Here is a 20,834-nt window from a genome sequence, read left to right as displayed (position 1 = left end):
TACAGCAGTTCCACCTGGACTTGGTGCAGTCTAGGGCAACCCTGCCACTCATGGAGGTAGCAACTTCCCTCTCTGAGTGCCAAATGCCAAGTCCTAGCAGTTTCTGCTGACTGTGGGATGGAAAGGAGGGTGATAGTTAGGAGGGGGGCTGTAGCTCTGGTTGGAATTTCACCTTGCTGTTGTGTGCTTTTATAACTAGAACTTGGTGTCTGTTGTTTTGAAGAACACTGGTGGCCAGCATGGTGTAAGAATGACTCTTACCTTGGCTCACAGAATCACACAGAGCTGTCAGGGTTGGAAGATACCTCAAGGATCATCCAGTTCCACCCCCCCTGCCATGGGCAGGGACACCTCACGCTGGACCAGGTTGCTCACAGCCACATCCTTCCAGGTCTTAAACACATCCAGGGATGTGGCTTCCACTACCTCCCTGGGCAACCTGTTCCAGTGTCTCACCACACTCATGGGGAAAGAACTTCTTCCTAAAGTCTAATCTGAATCTTCCCTCCTCTAGCTTGGATCCATTCCCCCCAGTCCTATCACCCCCTGACACCCTAAAAAGTCCCTCCCCAGCTTTCCTGTAGCCCCCTTCATTACTGGGAAGCCACAATAAGGTCTCCCTGCAGCCTTGTCTTCTCCAGCCTCTTACCCTACGGATGTCACAGTAATATGCTACAAAGTTAAGCTTGGGGGTGGGCATCCTGCATTTGCCTGCTTTCCAAGTGCATGTATTCATGAAGTCTGTGTAATGCCACTCTGTGTTCAGTCCCACTGCTTCCTTCTGTTCCAATCCAGCACACAGGTTCATGATTGCTTTGCTTGATTCCAAGAACCAAGATGTCTGTTTTGCTGCCTGTGGAGTTCTGCTCAATCTCACAGCAGATAAGAACAAAGGAGCTCTTCTGATGGAAGGAGGAGGAATTGGGAAGTAAGTTCCTGATTATGCTTACCAGAAAAAATAAAGGGGGAGGGAGGGAGGGAGGCAATTTTGAGTGGTTTGGCCAAAAAGTTTCAATGAGACACTTTTGCACTGGGGAAAATAGCTTGGAATAAGGGCACCACCTCCCTGGGTGCCTTCCCAATGGTCTTAGGCTGGACTTGATTATCTCAGAGGTCTATTCCAGCCCCAATAATTCTGTGATTCAGCATCTCCTGTTCTTCAAGAAAAAGCCTTCCATGTGGATCAGTGTTGGGTTTGGTTTGGTTCTTTTGCAAAAGCATTAGGGTGGTTTACTGCTGCAGTGCCAAACCCCACAGAGTAATCTTCCAAAGGTTCTCCTGATGGAGGACCAGCAGAGGAAAGTGCCCTACAAAGCAACTCAGAGCTGGCTTTGCAGTAGCTGCTCGTGCTTGCCTTGACTGGATCCCAGCTGGGCTGCACTTAGCAGGCACCATTGATGTTTCTCTGCTGTGTGAGCTTCAGGAGCTAGGATTGCAATTTTTTGCCCTGATGTATCCATGCTCAGCAGAGTCTCCTCCCTCCAGAGCTCAGGTTTAAGGCAGTTAGATGTGTAAGTGGTGGTAGATGTTGACAAACCACTGTGGGTGCAACCCCTGTGGCTTTGATGTTCAGATAACAGCAGATCCAGCTTAATGGGGAGCAACATGAGTGATCATGTTCCTGGGCTTGTAAAGCTGTTGGTACAACCCACATGTATCAAGCAATGTGCTTTCCTGTTCCTAACATCATATAATTACTGCTATACAACGTAAACAATGCATTGTCTGCTCATCCTCCCTTCCTTCCCACCTTCCAGTTGACTCCCAAAGCATGCAGCCAGAGAAGAGGAATAAAAATAAGTTTACAGGCAGCTTGAATAATAAATGTGAGACATTTCTGTGGTACCAATTAGTCTGTGGAATGTGACTCATGGAGAATGTGGAATTTTCTGTACAGGGGCTAAAAAATGGTGAATAACAGGAGGAAACCCAGTAACAGTATGGCATCAACCTAGAGAATTTGGAAGTGGTTGATTGAGGAGATCATCCTGACTGTGCCACACAGTCACAGCTTGTCACAACACAAGCCCTGTGAGGAGAGGCTGAGGGAGCTGGGGTGGCTTAGCCTGGAGAGGAGGAGGCTCAGGGGAGACCTTACTGCTCTCTACAACTACCTGAAGAGAGGTTGTAGCCAGGTGGGGGTTGGCCTCTTCTCCCAGGCACCCAGCACCAGAACAAGAGGACACAGTCTCAAGCTGTGCCAGGGGAGGTTTAGGCTGGAGGTGAGGAGAAAATTCTTCCCAGAAAGGGTAATTTGCCACTGGAATGTGCTGCCCAGGGAGGTGATGGAGTCACCAGCACTGGAGCTGTTTAAAAGGGGATTGGATGTGGCACTTGAAGCCATGGTTTAGTAGTCATGAGGTGCTGGGTGACAGGTTGGACTTGATGACCTCTGAGGTCTTTTCCAACCTTATTGATTCTATGACATTTGTTTTCAGTTCACAGAATCATAGAATGCTTCAGGCTGGAAGGACTCTCAAAGGTCACCTTGTCCAGCCCCCTGCAGTGAGCAGGGACACCCCCAGCTAGGTCAGGCTGGGGGCTTGGTGGGGTTCCGGTGTCTTTGAGATTGTGGTGTGTGTGATTGGAATTGGGTCAGTTGGGTTGCAGACTTCTAGGGGCTTGATGCAGGCAGACATAGGCACATCTGTGTAGGCAAAAGGCAGGTGGGGAACTGGACTGAATGAAAAGGGGGAGGTTACTGAGGAATAAAACAGCATCCTAAAGTTTGTTACCATCAAATTTTCCTGCAAGCTTTCATGGAGCCTGCAGACATTTCTAGCCTGCCAGATTTTGAAGAGCTCAGGAGAAAACTACATGGAGCAAACCACTGTTTCTGTTTGATACTGACAGGTTAGTTGAGTGTTTACAAGACTTTGGGCCTGCAGACTGGCAGCTGGCTTGTTTGATATGCAAAACCCTGTGGAACTACAGTGAAAACATCACAAGTGCAGCCTCATGCTTTGGAGAAGAGACCAACAAGTTGCTGGTGCTGCTCACATCACTCCTAGGTGAGATTCATCATCTTCCTCTCTTTTCCTTAGTCGAAGAAATAGAAAGGAGCAAAGTCAAAGCAGTATTAGTTTGGGTGGGAAGTCTGTCATGTGGCTTTAGGACTGCCCAGCAGCGCAGTGGTCTGCTCCACACAGCACATTCCCTCAGGTCTCAGACTGCCACGGTGGAGCTGGCTGCTGTCACCCCCCACTCTAGTTTGTCTACTTCAGTGTTGCTTTTCTCAGCTGCCTGTTTGCCTCCTTGGGCCAAACTACCCTGCAAAACATCCTTTCCACTGGACAAGAGCCCTTCTGGCCTCAGAGGACCCTGCAGGGGTGGACAGAAGCAGGGGCACAGCTGTGATTCACCTGGCTCCTGCCCAGCACACTCCTGCAGGCAGGGCAATGTGGCTCTTCCCCTCAGCTGGAGGATTGTGTGATGCAGCAGGCTGAGCTTGCTGCTTGTCACAAGAGTCTCTTGGCTGCCCCTCTTTTCTCATCATGATCTCCTTGTGGGCAAGGACAACATCCTGACAATTTCTCATCTGCTCCCTGAAGCTGGGCAGGGTGTGCTGCTCCACAAATGCAGCCTGGAAGGTGCCTACAAGTGAATCACAGAATGGTTGGAAGGGACCTCCAAAGGTCATCCAGCCCAACCCCTCTGTGGTCAGCAGGGAAATCCTCAACTAGATCAGGCTGCCCAGAATCCTGAGCATCTTCAGCAAGCTCAGGTCGAGCATCACTTTGAGTGTCTCCAGGGATGGGACCCCAGTCACCTCCCTGGCAATCTGTTCCATGATCTCATGGTGCAGAACTTGTTCCTAGCATCTGATCTAAATCTGCTCTTCTCTAGCTTGAAGCCATTGCCCCTCATCTATCACTGCAGGCCTTTGTAAGCAGTCTCCATCCTCATCTCCATGCTGAGACCCTGATCTGTTTGCCCAGTTGTCTCTCCTCATCTGTACATTTGTGTTAGCTTCAAATTCCCCAGAGCTTAATTGCTGAGGAGCAGTCCTACAGACACTCTGGGTAATTTCCCTCCTGTACTTTATGAGCACTGCTCTGGCAGTGTTTTTATTTTAGCTGGGTCGTTTGCAGTTGTCTTTTAAACAAAAGCTTTCCAGTGTGCATGAAACTGAAGCAAACCTTAACTGATGCTGATTTAGTTTTAAGTGGAAATTTACCAAAGGTGAATGCTTGCTGCGGGTTAGCCAGACCCGGAGGGAAAGCCAGGTCCCCATGGTCTCTTTTGTTTGCAGACAATCAGAGGAGTGGGTGGATTACTGAGGAATTCTTTCCAGTTGGGGCAGAATGAAAGTTGCTGATGGCTGGAATCATTCCTCGCAGTGCGTTCCTTGCTGTGACAGAGCAAATCTTCATGTGGGCAACAAAGCTGGGGAGGGGTCTGGAGCACAGCCCTGTGAGGAGAGGCTGAGGGAGCTGGGGTTGCTTAGCCTGGAGAAGAGGAGGCTCAGGGGAGACCTTCTTGCTCTCTGCAACTCCCTGAAGGGAGGTTGTAGCCACCTGTGGGTTGGGCTCTTCTTCCAGACAACCAGCACCAGAACAAGAGGACACAGCCTCAAGCTGTGCCAGGGGAGGTTTAGGCTGGAGGTGAGGAAGAAATTCTTCAGAGAGATTTGCCACTGGAATGTGCTGCCCAGGGAGGTGGTGGGGTCCCCATCACTGGAGGTGTTTAGGAAGGGACTGGATGGGGTGCTTGGTGCCATGGGTTAGTTGATGAGATGGTGCTGGGTGATAGGTTGGACTTGATGATCTCTGAGGTCTTTTCCAACCTGGTTACTTCCATTCTATTCAGTGGCTCCAGCTAGCTCTGTCAGAGTGCTCAGGCCTGCAGGATCGTTGGTGCTCTTTTATTTTAAAGCTTTTTGCATCAGAACTGCAAACTCCACAGCCAGGCCTGAATTGTCTCTGCCATGCTGCAAGGTTTGGAAGAGTCTTAACTTCTTTTCTTCCCCTCTGCATTTAACACTGCTTAGCCCAGCAATTAATTAATTTGACTGCAGGTTCCAGGCTGGGCAGTAATTGGAACTCTCATTAGCTAGCACAGCTTTTGTGGAGTGGAAGTTCATGTACAATTGCAGCTACAACTGGGATTGCAACGCAGCTGTAATGGCAGTTAATTAAAACTAGGTCAGAATTAAGTCAGGAGGTTAGGCTTGCTTCACACCAGGCAGAGGAGGAGCTGCAGCAAAGGCACATTTGATCTGGTTCCTCTGTGTGTTCAGAGCCAACAAATTTTAGTCATAGCAGCTGGTTAATATTGTCCCACATCTTCCTCCTCCCATTGTGTGCAGTAACAGCCTTGAACCGTCTGTTGCTCTGATCCTATCATTCAGGAAGCAGGAGGCAACTGCTGACAGCCACTGGGCTGTGCTTAAGCATCAGCACACCCTGGGGAAGCAGGGACAGTGGAGCGTGGCACAGCAGACACCTCACTTCACCTGCTGTGCTTGGCCTCCTCCCCTCCATTTTTCTTTCCCCTACCTGGCACAAGATGGTGAAAGGGAAGGAGCCAGGAGGGAGTGGAAATAGGCTGACCAGAGCCTGGGCCCCAGGGAGGCTGGGCAAAGGCACCGCTGGGTTATCTTTCTCTCTGCCTGCTGCCAGCAGGATGAGCAGCAGTGCACTTCTTTCCGGTGGCACTGTCACTGACCCTCCTTGAGCTGCTCATGAGTTTCATATCACTTTGTTGGCTCAGAGCTTCTGGGGGCTGGTGTTTCCAGGCCCTTGGCAGTAGCTTTGCCTTCTCTTGGTCCCTCAGGAGCAGCAGTGGAGCTGAGACCCTCTGGAGAACACTTTTCTGTTTGGGCATGCAGTGACATCTCCGTTCTCCCTCTCTTCCCAGACTTTTCTTCCTTACCTGCACTATGCCTCTGAGGAAGCTGTTTTGGCATCTCAGTACAGGTGAAGTCTAGCATGGCATGCCACTAGCTTCCAGGGCTCCTGGCCCCTCTTTTGCCAGAGTTAGAGGCATGAGCAGCCCTTGCAGACTCGAGTCTGTACTCTAGTATCCAGCTTCCCCCAGAGAGTGCTGGTCTGGCTCCTGGGCTTGCAGCCAGTTCATACGCTGCTTGGCCACTACCCAACTGTGCTACTTTGGAGGAGGGCCGTGGGAAAACTGAATTATCTGAGGATGCACAGCCTGGATGTGGGGCAGGGATCCTTGCTGATCCCCAGTGCTGCTCACATTCTGCTTTGGGAAATGTCCTGGTTTGGTTCAACACTTCGGCTTTTGAACTGGTCCTGAGCCTTGTTCTTGGGGGCTGGAATGCTCCACCTCAGTGATTTCATGAACATTCAGTCAACTCCTGTGGGGGCACAGTTGTCTGTCTGCCCCCAGGACGGACTGATGGGGGCGCTGTCTGTCTGCCCCCGGGACTGATGGTGGTATTTTCCTTGCTTACAGATGAAGAGCTAGTGTGGGACTGCAGCCTCGACAGAGATTTAGAGGACTACCCCAAACTCTATTGGGAAAGAGAGTTCAAACCTGTGGCAGAAAAACTTCTTCACAGGATTCAAAGGCATCACTCCTCCTGACTGTAACTATTACTCCCTTTCAGTATTGCTGGGGGGTGGTTGGTGTAGATGGTCCAGATCTGTATTTCTAACATACCTGTGCATTGCCAGGGGGAGCCTGGCATGGTAGTTGTCAAGGAGTCAGTCAAGCCTGGCATTGCTGTGCTGGATCTTGTCTCTTGAGAAGCTGACATGACATGGATTGTATTCAGAGTGTGTCCAGCAGGTCCAGGGAGGCTCTCCTCCCCCTCTGCTTTGCCTTGGTGAGACCTCACCTGGAATATTGCATCCAGGTCTGGGCTCCTCAGTTCAAGAGGGACAGGGATCTGCTGGAGAGAGTCCAAGGGAGGGCTGCAAGGCTGCTGAAGGGACTGGAGCACTGCCTGGTGAGGAGAGGCTGAGCGCTCTGGGGCTCTTTAGTCTGGAGAGGAGAAGACTGAGAGGGGATTGGATACATGTCTATAAATACCTGAGGGCTGGGGGTCAGGAGGGAGGGGACAGGGACAGGCTCTGCTCAGTTGCTCCCTGTGATGGGACAAGGGGCAATGGATGTAAACTACAGTACAGGAGGTGGAACCTCTTCACTGTGAGGGTGTGACAGCTCTGTGGCAGTGACCCAGCTGCTGCTGGGGCATTCTGCTGTCCTCCTTCATAACCCTGGCTCCTCAGATTGAATGCTCTCAGTGGTTGGAGGGAGTCATCCTCTTTGCTTTGGAGTTTCCCTTTGCTTTATAAGATACTCTGCAGCTGGGGTATCCCAGCTGCTGCCTTGGTGCTTGTGGATGGAGGTCCAGCTGTGCTAGACAGAGGCTTTTCTGAACTAGGACTTCACACCTGAAGGCAAAACACCCAATCCCTGCTGAGAGGTTTCAGCTAGTCTGGTGTGTTCTGCTATCTGGTGTTCCCATGGCTCATCTCCATTCATGGGGCAAAAACCCCTCTACATCCTTCACCTTCCTTCTGCCTGCTGCTTGTTTATTGCTGTGTTCATCCCTTCAGAGTGTAGAAGCCCCTGCTTGTCACCCATGGATTAGCTCAGCAGCTGCATCACTGGCCTCAAGCATTAACAGCCCAACTGGCTGCAGGAAGCTTTCCAGCCTTGACCCATTTGTCTCTTTTCTGACCTCAGATTACTAAGAATAAACCTCTGCCCAGGGGCTGCTGAGCTGCTGGCTCTGATCCCGAGGGTCAGCAGCCTCCCCCTGCGCTGTGTGTGCCAGGAGAGCAATCTGCAGCCTGCCAGTCCCTGCAGAGAGGCAGCAAGTCAGGGCTCCCTCCGTGGTGCTGCTCTGCCTTTGGACCTCTGCTTCACAGCAAGGAGGCTGGGAAGTAAAGCAGCAGTAGAAGGGCAGGGAAAGGTTTTTTTCCTAGCCAGTGTCACTGCTTCTACATTCCCAGGGACATCTTTATTGTTGAGGGGGCAGGGAAGGGGAGGTTTCAGGTGTTGGGTGTGGTGAAGAGGAAACTTAAGTGACAATGATGAAGTGTGCAAGGTTCCTTTTGTCCCTGAGGTTATTTCTTGTGAGCAGCTGGACAGCCCACACCACTGCTCTCCAAGGAGAGAAACTCAGTATGGTTTGGCTCCAACAACAGCTTTGCTGTGCTCAGAAAGAGCACAATTGCCATTCCTCCCCTTGCCATTTCACTGTGAGCTGAAATGGAGGGGGAAGATAAATAGCTTCAATGCCCCATTTATTTCTTGGAGAAAAAGAATGCCTTTGCTTTCTGGGGTCAGTAAAGAGAGGCTGCTGGCTGCGTGCTCCCTGCAGGGAGGGAGCTGGAGGCCTTGTTCTTGGCATTTGCATTGAGGCAATAGGCAGCAGTGGCCACGGCTGTGCAGCACAGGGGGGGGATGCAGTGGAAAAGGCCCCGTGGCCAGGTCCTGTCAGCAGGGCTGATCAGAATTGACAAGTGCTGGGTGTCTGCCAGGCAGCAGCCCCAGACTGGGGTTCTGTTCAGGTCAAGGTGGGTGTGCAGGCAGATAGGATTTGTTCAGGTCAATCACTACTGATCACACTGAGTGAGCCTGCAGTGTGTGTGAGAGCTCTGGCATCGCTGTGTTGCCAGCACAGGGCAGATGTGGGGGTGCCACAGCTGGGCAGCTGCTGTGTGTGAGCTCTGGCATCGCTGTGTTGCCAGCACAGGGCAGATGTGGGGGTGCCACAGCTGGGCAGCTGCTGTGTGTGAGCTCTGGCATCGCTGTGGTGCTGGCACAGGGCAGATGTGGGGGTGCCACAGCTGGGCAGCTGCTGTGTGTGAGCTCTGGCATCGCTGTGTTGCTGGCACAGGGCAGATGTGGGGGTGCCACAGCTGGGCAGCTGCTGTGTGTGAGCTCTGGCATCGCTGTGGTGCTGGCACAGGGCAGATGTGGGGGTGCCACAGCTGGGCAGCTGCTGTGTGTGAGCTCTGGCATCGCTGTGTTGCCGGCACAGGGCAGATGTGGGGGTGCCACAGCTGGGCAGCTGCTGTGTGTGAGCTCTGGCATCGCTGTGGTGCCGGCACAGGGCAGATGTGGGGGTGCCACAGCTGGGCAGCTGCTGTGTGAGAGCTCTGGCATCGCTGTGGTGCCAGCACAGGGCAGATGTGGGGGTGCCACAGCTGGGCAGCTGCTGTGTGTGAGCTCTGGCATCGCTGTGGTGCTGGCACAGGGCAGATGTGGGGGTGCCACAGCTGGGCAGCTGCTGTGTGTGAGCTCTGGCCTGTGTTCAGAGTTTGGCTGTGACTGCTTCAGGAGGATGTGCAATCAGTGCTGGGAGCAGCAGCCAAAGCCTCAGAGCACCTAACAGCAGAATGCAGTGGTGCTGCTTGGCCCTTCTCTGCAAACCCCCCACCCTGGAGGTAAGCAGCTCCAAAATGCTGAATTTCTGATGTATTGGTGTGGCACCTTCTCCCCCTTGGGTGTCTTTGCTCTCTCGTGACTTCAGCTGTCCTGTTTAGCAACTGAGTATTTGACCTCTGTGACACTGCTGCTTTCTCCCCGAGGTGGGGTGTGTGTCTGTTCAGCTGGACCTGGAAGATGGACTGGGGAGGGCTGTGACTTGCAGGTGGCTCTGCCTTGTGCCTCCTAAGCACAGAAAATGCAGAGTAGTTCCTTTGTTTGTTTCTTCTTCTTCATTAGCATCCTTACCTGGGCCCATGCAGCAGCCACCCCTTTAGCTCCCTTGCGTGGTGCTGGTGCATGCTCTCTCGTCCCACACCCTGCCTGGCCTTTCAGAGGAGCTCCACTGACATCTTTTGGGGTGAGTTGCCAGTCCCAGCAGTGCCTGCATCAGCTGAGGTGCACAAGAGGCTGCTGCTGGGCAGGAGTTGCTGCACTTTGCAGCCACAGCTCTGCAGGAGCTCACAGCCTGCAGCAGAGGAGGGCAGCTCACACCTTCCCGTGTTAGTTCCTTCAGCCCTGGCCTCGGGCAGCTGCTGCTCTCTGCAGCATTCACCACCCCGATGGAGCAGCTGGCAGTTTAACCATTTTCTTGTTTTCAAAGACCCTCTTCCCAGGCCCACAACCACCTCAGCATTTGAATGGGAAATCCCCAGCTGCTTTTGGAGCCTTTCTGCAAGGTGAGAGCTTTCTGTGTAGCTGGCAGTGGCTGCAGGGTGTGGTCAAGTGCACTGCTTGAAAATGTGACTGGAAGAAGACACTAAACCCCAGCCTGAGGTGTTTGGTGGGGGAAAAGGTCTCTACTTGCAAGGTAGCTGCATGTGGCTGTAGAGAGAAGGATGGAAAGGGCCAGTTTAGGCTTCTGAGAGATTTCACCTCTACCTTTGACCCCCCCAAAAAGCAGCAGGAGAAGCAGAGGGCTGCAGAAGCTCCACTTGCAGAGGGGGAAGTCTTCTGTGTCCTTAGGCACAGCTTAGCTTCATGCTGTGCCCTTAGACAGGAAAGTTTTGCTCTGGTTTTGGAACATTAAAAATCCTGTATTTTTAGTTAAAAGGAAGCAGCAGATGCATCCTGTTAGTCACAATTTTTGACAGTTTATTAATCATTTTACCCTAGATCTTTTAAAAATACTGTAGCCTGTGGGCCTGTGAACTTCACAAATGTTCTCAGAGTGTGCTGCAGTGAGAGAGAGGAACCAGGGTGAGCTGAGCCCCAGGCGTGGGGGCAGGAAGCTTTATTTAAGTCTACCTGTGGGCTGGGGAAAAGCTGCTGGGTGGTTGGCTTTTCTTCCCTGCCTTTCCTGGAAGCAGGCAGGGGTTTCTACACTTGAGTGCTCTCTAACCCCCATGACAGGCAGCTGTAGGAGTGGGGCTAGGAGCTGAGCTTGTCACTTCCTTGTAGCAAATCCCTCTCCTGCTGCCTGTTGCTTCTTGCCCTGAACTCATCTGACCCTGCTGCCAGGTATCCTCTTGGCAGGGGCCTGTGACTTTCAGCTGCTGAAGTTCAACCAGTTCACTACTGGGGAAACTTAAAAGCAATTTAACTCTTAATAATTAGAGCCAGTAATTGAGACTGATCATGGACAATGAACATTGAAACTCAAGGCACACCTGTGAGGAAAGAGGGAACAACAGAGGGTGGAGGAGAACATAGGGAAGAGGAGAGGTGTTCCTGCTGTCCTTATAGTAAAGCTATTTATCTGTGTGTTAAACTTTGGGGGGGTTCCCCCCATCATTTTATGCTCAGGGTTAGGATTGCAAATCTCTTCTCTCAATTGCTGCCTCAAAACATTTTAAAATGGTCTTTGAACAAGGCAGCCAGGAAGAAGAGCAGCAGAGTCTCTGGAATGTGTCTGAGCAGAGGGCTGGAGCTGCTTTCCTACGAGAACAGGCTCAGAGAGTTAGGGTTGAGCAGTTTGGAGAGCAGGTGGCTCTGAGGAGACCTCCTTGTGGCCTTGCAGTATCTGAAGAGAGCTACAGGAAAGCTGGGGACAGAATTTTTAGGGTGTTGGGTAGTGATAGGAGTGGGGGGAATGGATCCAAGCTAGAGGAGGGGAGATTCAGATTGGACAGAAGGAAGAAGTTCTTCCCCATGAGGGTGGTGAGACACTGGAACAGGCTGCCCAGGGAGGTGGGGGAAGCCTGCGCCCTGGATGCTGTTAAGGCCAGGCTGGATGTGATCTAGTGTGGTGTCCCTGTCCACAGCAGCTACTGGAATTGATCCTTGAGGTCCTTTCCAAGCCTGCCAGCTCTGCTTCTGGAAAGTTAAAGCCACAGCAAAACCAGCAGGAGAAAAAGTTGTTACCTTTATTTAAAAAATACCAATAATACTGACAGATTTAAAAAGCAATTCACACTCATACAAAAGTATTCATGTGCTCTCCAACCCCCTGGAGATCCAACATCAGCATTTGTAATCATGGTTTGATTGACTAAAAATAGTTCTGTTTCTTCCTTTTCTTTTTTTTTTCCCAGCCTAGTTACTTAAGCAACTGCAACAACACAAAGAGAGTAGATCAGTAAGACCAGCATGGGGCAGGTAATACAGTAGGACTGTTTGGCAGTCTAGAACAACATTCCCACACCTTGTCCCAGCTCCTCCTTGCTTCAGCCTTGCAAACACCCACCACAAGAGGAGAAGGAGCTCTGGGACACTTGGCCAAGTTAGATCTCTATAAAGCTCTGAGGCCCCTTTCTTTCCCCCCCCATTGCACTTTGGAGCTCACCAAAGAACGCTGAACACAAAGAGAGCGTTTTTAAGGCTAAACTACCCGAGAGAAATTGACTGCTGTCGTTTCCAAGTGATCAGTGTGGACAGAAGAGCTTTAGTTCTGATGACAAAAGAAATCTGAAGAACAAGGCTTATTTTTTTGGATTGGTTTTGAACCCCCCCACAAGAAAGGCTCAGACAATAGCAGTGCTCACTTCCACTTGTAGCTCAAGGGGAGCAGGCTCTGGCTGCTCGCTCCACCAGCACAGAATAGCAGCATCGAGATTTTCTACCATTATTCTGGGAGGGAAAGCAAAATGTCATCAAGTCCCAGTTCTTGTCAGGCTCCAGCTCCCCCTAGGATTTGCCTTAACACAAGATCTATGTATCTATCATTTGCTATGTTGCCACAAGGCCACAGAGTGTCCTGTGTGCTGTCTAAAGCCGGAACAGCAGGGGCAGGGCGGCGCTCCGCAGGCCCCCGCCCGCTCGACTGCCAAGCGACGTTCCAAACACGGAAAGAGCTGAAACTAAAGGAGTTATGGCACAATGGGCATCTTAACTTAGAGCTACCGTTGGTCCTGAGGCTTCCTCTCTTCCTCTGCCACGCTGCAGCTGCAGCACATTCCCAGGTCTCCAGGCAGCTGCAGCCATCAGGTCATGTAGCGAGTAATAGCTCTCAGAGCGTAAAGTAGTTCGGCTTGCATCCGAGCTTCTACCAGAAGCAAATTTACATGGACCTAGGGAGAAGAGCAGTGACACCTTCACAGCCTGCTCACAGGAACCTGCTCCCCTGCAAGCAAGGCTGTGGGGCTGTGGCTTCTCTAGCAGTGTGTGCAGCAGCACGGGGGGGGAGCTTTTCTCTTTCCAGCTGCCCAGCTAACATCTGTCTAAAGCTTGCTGAGGAAGGAGAGATTGACCCAGAGCAGCACTGGGGCACAGCTGCAGGGCCAGGCTCAGAAGAGGAGGCAGTCACCCTCCAGCAGACCTGGCTGTAGCTGGACAAAGACAGGTTTGTAAGCACACAAGGCCTTCAGCAGCAGACTAGGTGCAGCTTGCAAAGAATTGTTCAAATTTAGCTTTAATTGATGAGGTAAGGGCCAAGGGGTGGTTGGCACCCACAGAGCAGAGGGTGTTACAGGCAGAGGAAGAGGGCAGTGTTAAGACAGACAGCCTTTAACACGAAGTAACTGCTTTGGGGCTACTTGCACTGAAAGTGACCACAGGACTGCCAAGACTTTGGGGCCAGCAAGCTCTGGGCTGAGGCCAAGGCATGGATCCCCCATCAGTGCCCTGCCCCTCTGGGCCACAGGCAATGCTGACAGCGGAGGGAGATGCTGCAGCAGAGTTGAAGCTGTGCCACTTGCATGTCTAACCAAGACAGGCCAGGGCTTGCCCAGTCCATGTCAGCTGTTAGCTACCAAACATGCAGTAGGAAATGAACAACTATGGCAGCCTGGCCAGTCCTAATGAATTCAGTGGCTGTGAGCAGAATCCTGCTAACATCAGCTAAAGCTTAAGTGCCAGCTGGGTAACTGTGGCTTGGAGCATAGCAAACCGATCTACAGCCCCTGTCCCCCAGCTCACACGCAGACTGTACCTTCTCAGAGTGTTCAAACTGCCTCCAGAAGCTATCATACATTCTTTTTGTGGTCTTTTCAGGAGTGCAAACCACTGTCTTGATATAAACTTTAAAGCTGCGGTCCAACAACTGATTAATTTCACCATAGTCATAATCATCGTATCTGTTGGGGGAGGAGAGAAACACTTTCATTTTCAAGCAGCACCTCTGTCACTTGCCTTGCTTCTGAGTGCCTGTGGCAAAATTCTTGTGTGATTTGTACACACACACACACCCCAACAAAACTGTGCTTTAAAATAGGTAGGTTTGCTTAATGAATAGAATCACAGAAGTGGCAGGGTTGGAAGGGACCCCAAGGATCATCCCGTTCTAACTCCCCTGCCGTGGGCAGGGACACCTCACACTAGATCAGGCTGCCCAGAGCCACATCCAGCCTGGCCTTAAAAACCTCCAGGGATGAGGCTTCCACCCCCTCTTTGGGCAACCTGTCCCAGTGTCTCACCCCTCTCATGGGGAAGAACTTCTTCCTGAGATTTAATCTGAATCTCCCCTCCTCTAGCTTTGCTTCACTCTGAGAAAGGAGACGAAATCCACCCCTCTGCTGTGTTGAGAAGAGAAGGGCACAAACTGACCTTATGCCAAACATACAGTGAATATAGTTCCAGATAGCTCGCCGCAGCATTGAGGTATCCACATCTTTGTGCATGGCCATGGTGTTGTAAGTCAGGTTGTAGGCAATGTGGAACTTCTCATCGAGGAGCTGGCCCACGTCGGGGTAAAGGCGGTTCACCAAGGAATAGCCGTGGTCCTCCCAGGAATAGTCCTTGGAAGGAGGAAAAGCACAGTGGAGCGTTTCAGAAATGAACTGCTGAAGACTCAGTGCTTCAGTGCAGCTTCTCCCAGAGGGAGCAGGACTGCTCCCAGAAGCACAGAGTGTTAGGGGTTGGAAGGGACCTCGGGAGACCATCCAGTCCAACCCCACTGCCAGAGCAGCATCACCTAGAGCAGATCACACAGGAACGCAGCCAGGTGGGGTTTGAATATTTCCAGAGAGGGAGACTCCACAACACCCCTGGGCAGCCTGCTCCAGGGGTTTGTCACCCTCACAGGGGAAAAAATTGTCCTGTTTCCATGGAACTTCCTAATTGGCCATTGGAATGTGCTGCCCAGGGAGGTGGTGGAGTCACCATCAAGAAAGGATTGGATGTGGTACTTGAAGCCATGGTTGAGTTGTCAGGAGGTGTTAGGTTGGACTTGACGATCTCTGAGGTCTTTTCCAACCTGACTGATTCTATGCCTCAACTTCCACCCATTGCCTCTTATCCAGTCACTGGGCATCACCCAGCAGAGCCTGGCTCCATCCTCTGGGCACAAACATGAATGGGGTCACCTCTCAGTCTCCTCCAAGCTAAAGATCCTCAGCTTCCTCAGTCTCTTCTCCTGAGGAAGATGCTCCACTCCCTCCCTCATTTGTTACACAGCACAGCAGTTTCCAGGTTTGCCATTTGGCAGAGATTGTGAGAGCAGCCCCCAGCCTTACCTGGACACGAAACGTGGGCACATGCATTCCATGCCTGGAGAAGTCCTTGTAACCATAGCTGGTGTCCTCAAAGTGACGAGACACGTCTCTGGCTGGAGCTGATTCTTCATCCTCTGTTTGTTTCAAGCAGAATTTGACACCATTTCAGTAAGAACAAACTGGAAGTGTTCTAGAAGAAAGCCTGCAGAAGAGTGGGAGTCTCTCTGCTTTTGAAGGCCACACAGTTGCACTGGCCTACCAGGGCTAAAATGCTTTGATAGAGCTCAGTGTGGCTGCAGCTATGGTTTTTAGAAGCAGCTTGATGAAAGCCACTCAAGATTCTTACAGATTAATGTCTTTTTCTTACTTCTTTTGTCTACCAGTCTGTCTTCACCCTGTTCCCTAAGGCTAAGGGACACTCTGCTCCCAACTCAGGGGCTCTACCAAGATTTCAAAGGAGATTTTGGAACAGAACTTAATAAAACAAGAGAGACCTCTGTGATTTCCATGTCAAGCTTATTTCAGAGGGGCCTCTGGTCTCTTATGACACTTCAATCTCTCAAGAGAGATTTTCTGTTGGAAATTTCTATTAAACATAATAGTGGTCAGGGAGTATTATGGTGTGCTTGAGGGAAGCCACAACCTTTGCACTACTCTGCTATTAACCATTCCTGGAAGACTACAAGGCACCCCTGGTCTTCATCCCTTCTAAGAAAAGGTGAGGATTTGACACCTCTAATAACACTTCTGTTCCCCCCCCCACCCCTTTTGCAGTAGTATCTCAAGTGACTAGGGAAAAAAGGTACATGAATGTGTAGGAAGCACATCTGTCCTACCTGAGGAGCACACAAACATGCTTTCTCTCTTCTCTCTTTCAAAACGTGTAGCCATCTCTTCTTGGCTGGCTTCCTCTTCATCCCTACACTCCTGCAGCTGCTTCATTTTCTCCATGAGAGCTTCAACTTCACAGACAGATTCTGTGGACTTGGAGAGAAAAAGCATTTGATGTCCACCAAACAAGAACTGACAGTGATGGCAGAAGTTGTCAAGCCAACAAATTTGACTGCAATTCCCTGTCCTTCATTTACATCTTTAAATGCCAATTCTTTTGAGGAAGAGAGCTCTTGAAAGAGATCTGTATCGACCCAACAGCTCACATCTAATCATCATCTTTGCTCAGTTAAATGCCTGGTAGCTGCAGCATATTTTAAGAATCAAAGCTTTCTGGAGCAAGTGGTTCTCACACTACAAGAAATTTCTCTTACTTAATCTAAATGTTTAACAACTGAAAAAAACCCAAGGAGGTGTAACAGAAATTCTGCTAGAGGAAGTAACCACAATTTACTACCCAACTGTAATTTTCCCCCTTCTCTGCTTGCAGAGAAGAAACATATTGAAGGGAAAAAAGGAAGAGTGAGTGTAAAGGCAGATTTAATGAAGCCTCAAAGGAAAGCCAGTGCTTGTTTCACAAGAGCTGTTTGAACACCACAGCACATTATTCACTCAGGATCTGGTCTAGTAAAAAATCCATCAGTGCAAGGCAAAATAAAAGTTATCTTCAACTGATACAGTTCTGCCCCTATCCTCTCTGCCTTTTGCAGTTTGCTCCTTCAGAGACCCAGCAAGCTCCCACCAAACAGAATTTAAATGCCCACCCCACTATTGCAGTAAAGTCTCATATGGAAGGGACTTGCATGGGAAATACCCTGTGAGCACTGTTGTTAATCCAACACCTGCTTCACTCTGTGCTCTTCACTAAGTACAGATCAGTGAGCAGAAGTGCTGCAGGCAGGCAGTACTTGGTTAGTGACAAAGTCAGAAAATGGTCAATGATCTCTGTGATCCTTCACACAAAACACCTCAAGGCAACCAAGTCCAATACTGGAATCAAAGGAAGAGCCAACTTTCCTCTGCACCCGTGACCAAAAGCTCTCCTGGCCCCTGCTGCTCAGGACACATATCAGAGACTAGCCAAGGCCAGAAGTCATCTCAGTTTGCCTCTATGAATGACAAGGGACCCCAAAAAATAGACAACTGAGAAACACTATCTTTTTGTCTTCCTCCAGTAACCTCCCCCAGTCAACCAGTGTCATTTCAGCTTCTCCTACACCTATCTGCTCAACTGGTAAACCCTCATCTGGATGAGGCTGCTCAGTCCCATGGAGGGGGCACCCTCCACCTATGAAGTTCTGCTGCTTTTGGAAGAGATTGTTCAGGCAGGTACTTACTGGAATAGTTGCAACTGGGCTGGCCTGGATTTCCTCCACCCCGTGGTAACCATTTGTGATGTCACATATGCAATAGTTACTGACAGAGGGGGGCCTGAAGGTGTGACCCCCTTCACAGTCGATCTCGGGGCTGATGCCACAGCCAAAGGTGAAGGACGCAAGGGAGTGGTAGTGAGTCAGGAGAACGACTGCATGGATCAGCTCTGCCAGGGACCAGCTGTTCTCTTCAGTCTTTAGAAGTTGCTTTAAAAAGAATACAGAAGTGTTAGCTGTGTTCAGCTGGTCCCACCTTAGTTCAGTTATCAACACACTCCTTCACCAGACAAAGTTATTCTTCCACCATCCTAACTCTCTGCTGCCACCAACGTGCTCAGTGTGCTGTTTCCAGGTGACCTGCCAGCCACAGACTCGTGTGGTTAAGCCACACAGGAGATGACTTCTCTCCACTCTAGCCCTCAGCTCTTCAGTCAGCTGGGGTTTCTCTTTCTCTCCATATGGTTTGTGTGGAGGCCAGACCAAGTTGCACAGAAATTTCACGCCTCTGATGAAGGTGCAACCACAACAGTCACATGCTTCTCCAGCTGCTCTTTACAGTCTCAGGAAACCCTGGCAACTCCTTGCTGATCAGCTCAGTACAACCTGGCATCAAGGCCAGGCTCCCTCCATCTTGTCCCTGTGGGTGGAATGCTCCACATTTGACAAGAAGCTTCAACCCCCAACTTCCCCTTTGGGCAGGAAAGTGTGGGAGGTTTGGGGCCTTCTGGCAGAGCTCGTGCCCTCCCCCACAGCCCAGCACCCTGCCTCCCAGCAGGACCTGCTGCTGCCTCTCCACCTATAGCAGACAGCCCCGAGAAAGTTCCAGCACCCACTTCCTCCTCACAACGGGTAAAGAGCAGTGGAGTTGCTCCAGTAAGTATGGCCAGGCCCAGGGTGGGCATAGCCCTGCTGTCAGAGCTGCCACTGCTGCACACACCCTTGGAGCTGGCTGACCTGGGTAGGCCTCAGAGGAGGGGGCAGCAGCAGCAGCTGCTTGATGGCTTGTTGGTGCTGCAGTCCCGGCTAGCTTGGGCCAGTTCACCCTGGGCTGTTCTGCCAGCCTGCTCCCTCCAGCCCTGCCTGAAAACTAAGCAGCAGCAGAGACAAAAATGTGATGACTGATGTTCTGCAAAAGCTCTGGCAGCATCTCAGAAATGCTCAGGGGGTGCTGGCTCCTCAAAGCACGAAACTCCAGGAAAAGCCCATCTGAGCACACACAGAATTCTGAGGTGACAGCTGTGAAGTGTCACTGTGCTGGGAATGGAAGCTGTTCATCATTTCTGAGCAGTTAATACCACGTTAGCTTTACAGGGGCACAAGCAATACCACATCATCAGTGTCAGAGTGACAGAACACTGACAGGGAGGTCAGCAAGGCAGAACATCCTTCACCCTGTCTGGCTCTTAACCCTAAGAATCTGTGAGAGCATTACTGAAACATCAGGGCATATTCCCATCACTCCAGGAAGGGCTTACCTCAATGTGTTCCTTGGTGATGAGCCAGGGTCGGTGAGCCAACATTTTGTTCAGTTCTCCTAAATTTTGCAGTTTTTGAGGGGCATTTTCCAGACCATTCAACCATTTAGGGTCTCCACCGACATGAAGGAAGTCATTCACATGGAGGTTAACCAGATAAGAGCACTGATGTCGTGCTGCAGCCTAGAAAACACAATTGTGACACAGAAAACAATGACAGTAAGTCAGAGCTTCAGGAAAAATACTGTAAGTCATCATTTCCTCCAAATACTCAAGAATAAGGCTTGCACTGATCAAAGGCTGAAGTGAAAAAATGAAGAGATGAACACATCAGGCTGTTTTGACTCTTCTTCTCCCAGCTAGAGCTATGCTGGCTACAGGTGCAACATGCTTTATGTCCAGGGAGAAATGCAGGCATGGATTCATTGTCTATCCTGAAGCAAATAATCCATACTGCAGTCCTGTCCCCCGGGGAAGAAGCAAGGCTGCCGTGAGCTCAGCCTCCACCAGCAAAAAACAAAAGGAGGTTTTTGGAATGAACACAGCAAGAGAGACTAAGGGCAGACCAGAGATGATGAAATCAGCCACTTCTGGCAGAAAACCTGCTTGGAATTCAGACATTCAGAAAGGGATGATGGGACAGACAGAGTTGGAGGGAGGTGTATTTGACAGGACACACACACAAACCCAAGTTTCTGAGCTGCTAAGGAAACTGAGAACAAACCATTGTCTTATTTTACACCAGACTTTTCCCCCCAAAACTATGAAGCACTGGTCTCACAACACAATTTGTGAGGCAGACAGACAAACCCACTCTGCTCCTGATGAAATGCCCTTCCAACTACAAACTGCCACCCAGAGCATTAAGTGCTACTGAAGAAGCCCTGAGGCTGCTGCCCAAGTGGCTGCTGCTGGTGGCAGCTCCCCGCTCCAGCATTACCATGATGCCGATGTAGTGCCGGTAGTGCAGCGGGAGCGGACCATCCATCTGCAGCAGATAGTGCTGAGTCTTCAGAAAGCTTTCAAGATACTGTGGGTGGAAAACCATCACCAAGGTGACGTTGTCCAGTCGGCCCAGCGCAGCAAAGGAGTCAGCAAACAGCGTGTGCATCACGGCGTCCTCGTTTCCCACCTGAATGGTCTGGTTGAACAGAGAGAGCAGCGAGGTCTGAGCAGTGCCAGGCAAACAGTAAATACATCTATCAGCACAGCACTCAGGGCAATGATAAATCTATTGAGGCACTGCAAGCAAAATCCCTTCAGCATCTCTCCTTTAGAAGATCATAAGTGGTTACATGAGCAAAAGAAGATTCTTTCTGGTTTTGCTTTATGCTCTCCCACTGACTTCTCATTTTTATCTGTCTTGAATGCCTTACTTCCATGTCTTACTTTCTTGACTGCCCCAAACTGAATGTAGTTTGTTGTAAAAACACAAAGCTAGCTGAATCATCATTTTTACTAAGGCAAAAACAAACAAAAAAAAAAGGGAAAGAAGTAAAAATCCATCTAAGATGATGAGAGAAAACTAAAAGGAAATTGAAATTTAAGGCTCTAAAATTCCTAGAAAACCACAGGCATACTACTAACCTCTCTGCTCTGCTCCAAATTCTCTTACCAGACAGGCAAGAGAGAAGCACCAGAAACGCTCAGCCACAGCACTGTGAAGCTTCTCAGATTATTCAGAGCAGTGGAAGCAGCTCAAGAAAAAGCAACCCCAGAGCAGGGGGCAGGTGCCTTGTGGACCAGTAGGAAATTACATCCGGATGCTCACAAGGAAACAGACACTCTTAGAGCACACAGGATTGAGTTTCCCTTATGCTAGACAGCAGTACAGGAGGAGTCAGAGCTCTTCCAAAGCTTCCCAGGGCTTTGGTACG

General features: G+C 50.5%; 2 protein-coding genes across 2 annotated transcripts in view; one reads left to right on the top strand and one right to left on the bottom strand.

The window, feature by feature from the left end:
- The window catches only part of ARMC2 (armadillo repeat containing 2), a 52,623-nt gene extending 36,878 nt beyond the window's left edge, over nucleotides 1-15,745 (top strand). Inside the window, exons 16-19 of the mRNA XM_054174138.1 lie at nucleotides 796-928; nucleotides 2,854-3,011; nucleotides 6,421-6,553; nucleotides 15,370-15,745. Of these exons, the coding sequence (XP_054030113.1) occupies nucleotides 796-928; nucleotides 2,854-3,011; nucleotides 6,421-6,551 (422 nt within the window). The 3' untranslated portion in view covers nucleotides 6,552-6,553; nucleotides 15,370-15,745. The remainder of the gene's footprint in view (nucleotides 1-795; nucleotides 929-2,853; nucleotides 3,012-6,420; nucleotides 6,554-15,369) is intronic.
- SESN1 (sestrin 1) overlaps nucleotides 12,113-20,834 on the bottom strand; it is a 67,808-nt gene continuing 59,086 nt past the window's right edge. The window contains exons 3-10 of the mRNA XM_054174139.1: nucleotides 19,898-20,098; nucleotides 18,958-19,140; nucleotides 17,447-17,689; nucleotides 16,055-16,202; nucleotides 15,240-15,352; nucleotides 14,332-14,522; nucleotides 13,718-13,862; nucleotides 12,113-12,857 (exon numbers count right to left, since the gene is read on the bottom strand). Of these exons, the coding sequence (XP_054030114.1) occupies nucleotides 12,771-12,857; nucleotides 13,718-13,862; nucleotides 14,332-14,522; nucleotides 15,240-15,352; nucleotides 16,055-16,202; nucleotides 17,447-17,689; nucleotides 18,958-19,140; nucleotides 19,898-20,098 (1,311 nt within the window). The 3' untranslated portion in view covers nucleotides 12,113-12,770. The remainder of the gene's footprint in view (nucleotides 12,858-13,717; nucleotides 13,863-14,331; nucleotides 14,523-15,239; nucleotides 15,353-16,054; nucleotides 16,203-17,446; nucleotides 17,690-18,957; nucleotides 19,141-19,897; nucleotides 20,099-20,834) is intronic.

This window comes from Dryobates pubescens, chromosome 28, assembly GCF_014839835.1.
Source record: "Dryobates pubescens isolate bDryPub1 chromosome 28, bDryPub1.pri, whole genome shotgun sequence".
Lineage (NCBI taxonomy): Eukaryota > Metazoa > Chordata > Aves > Piciformes > Picidae > Dryobates > Dryobates pubescens.
Note: the sequence above shows the minus strand (reverse complement) of the source record. Positions and strands in the feature narration are given on the sequence as shown.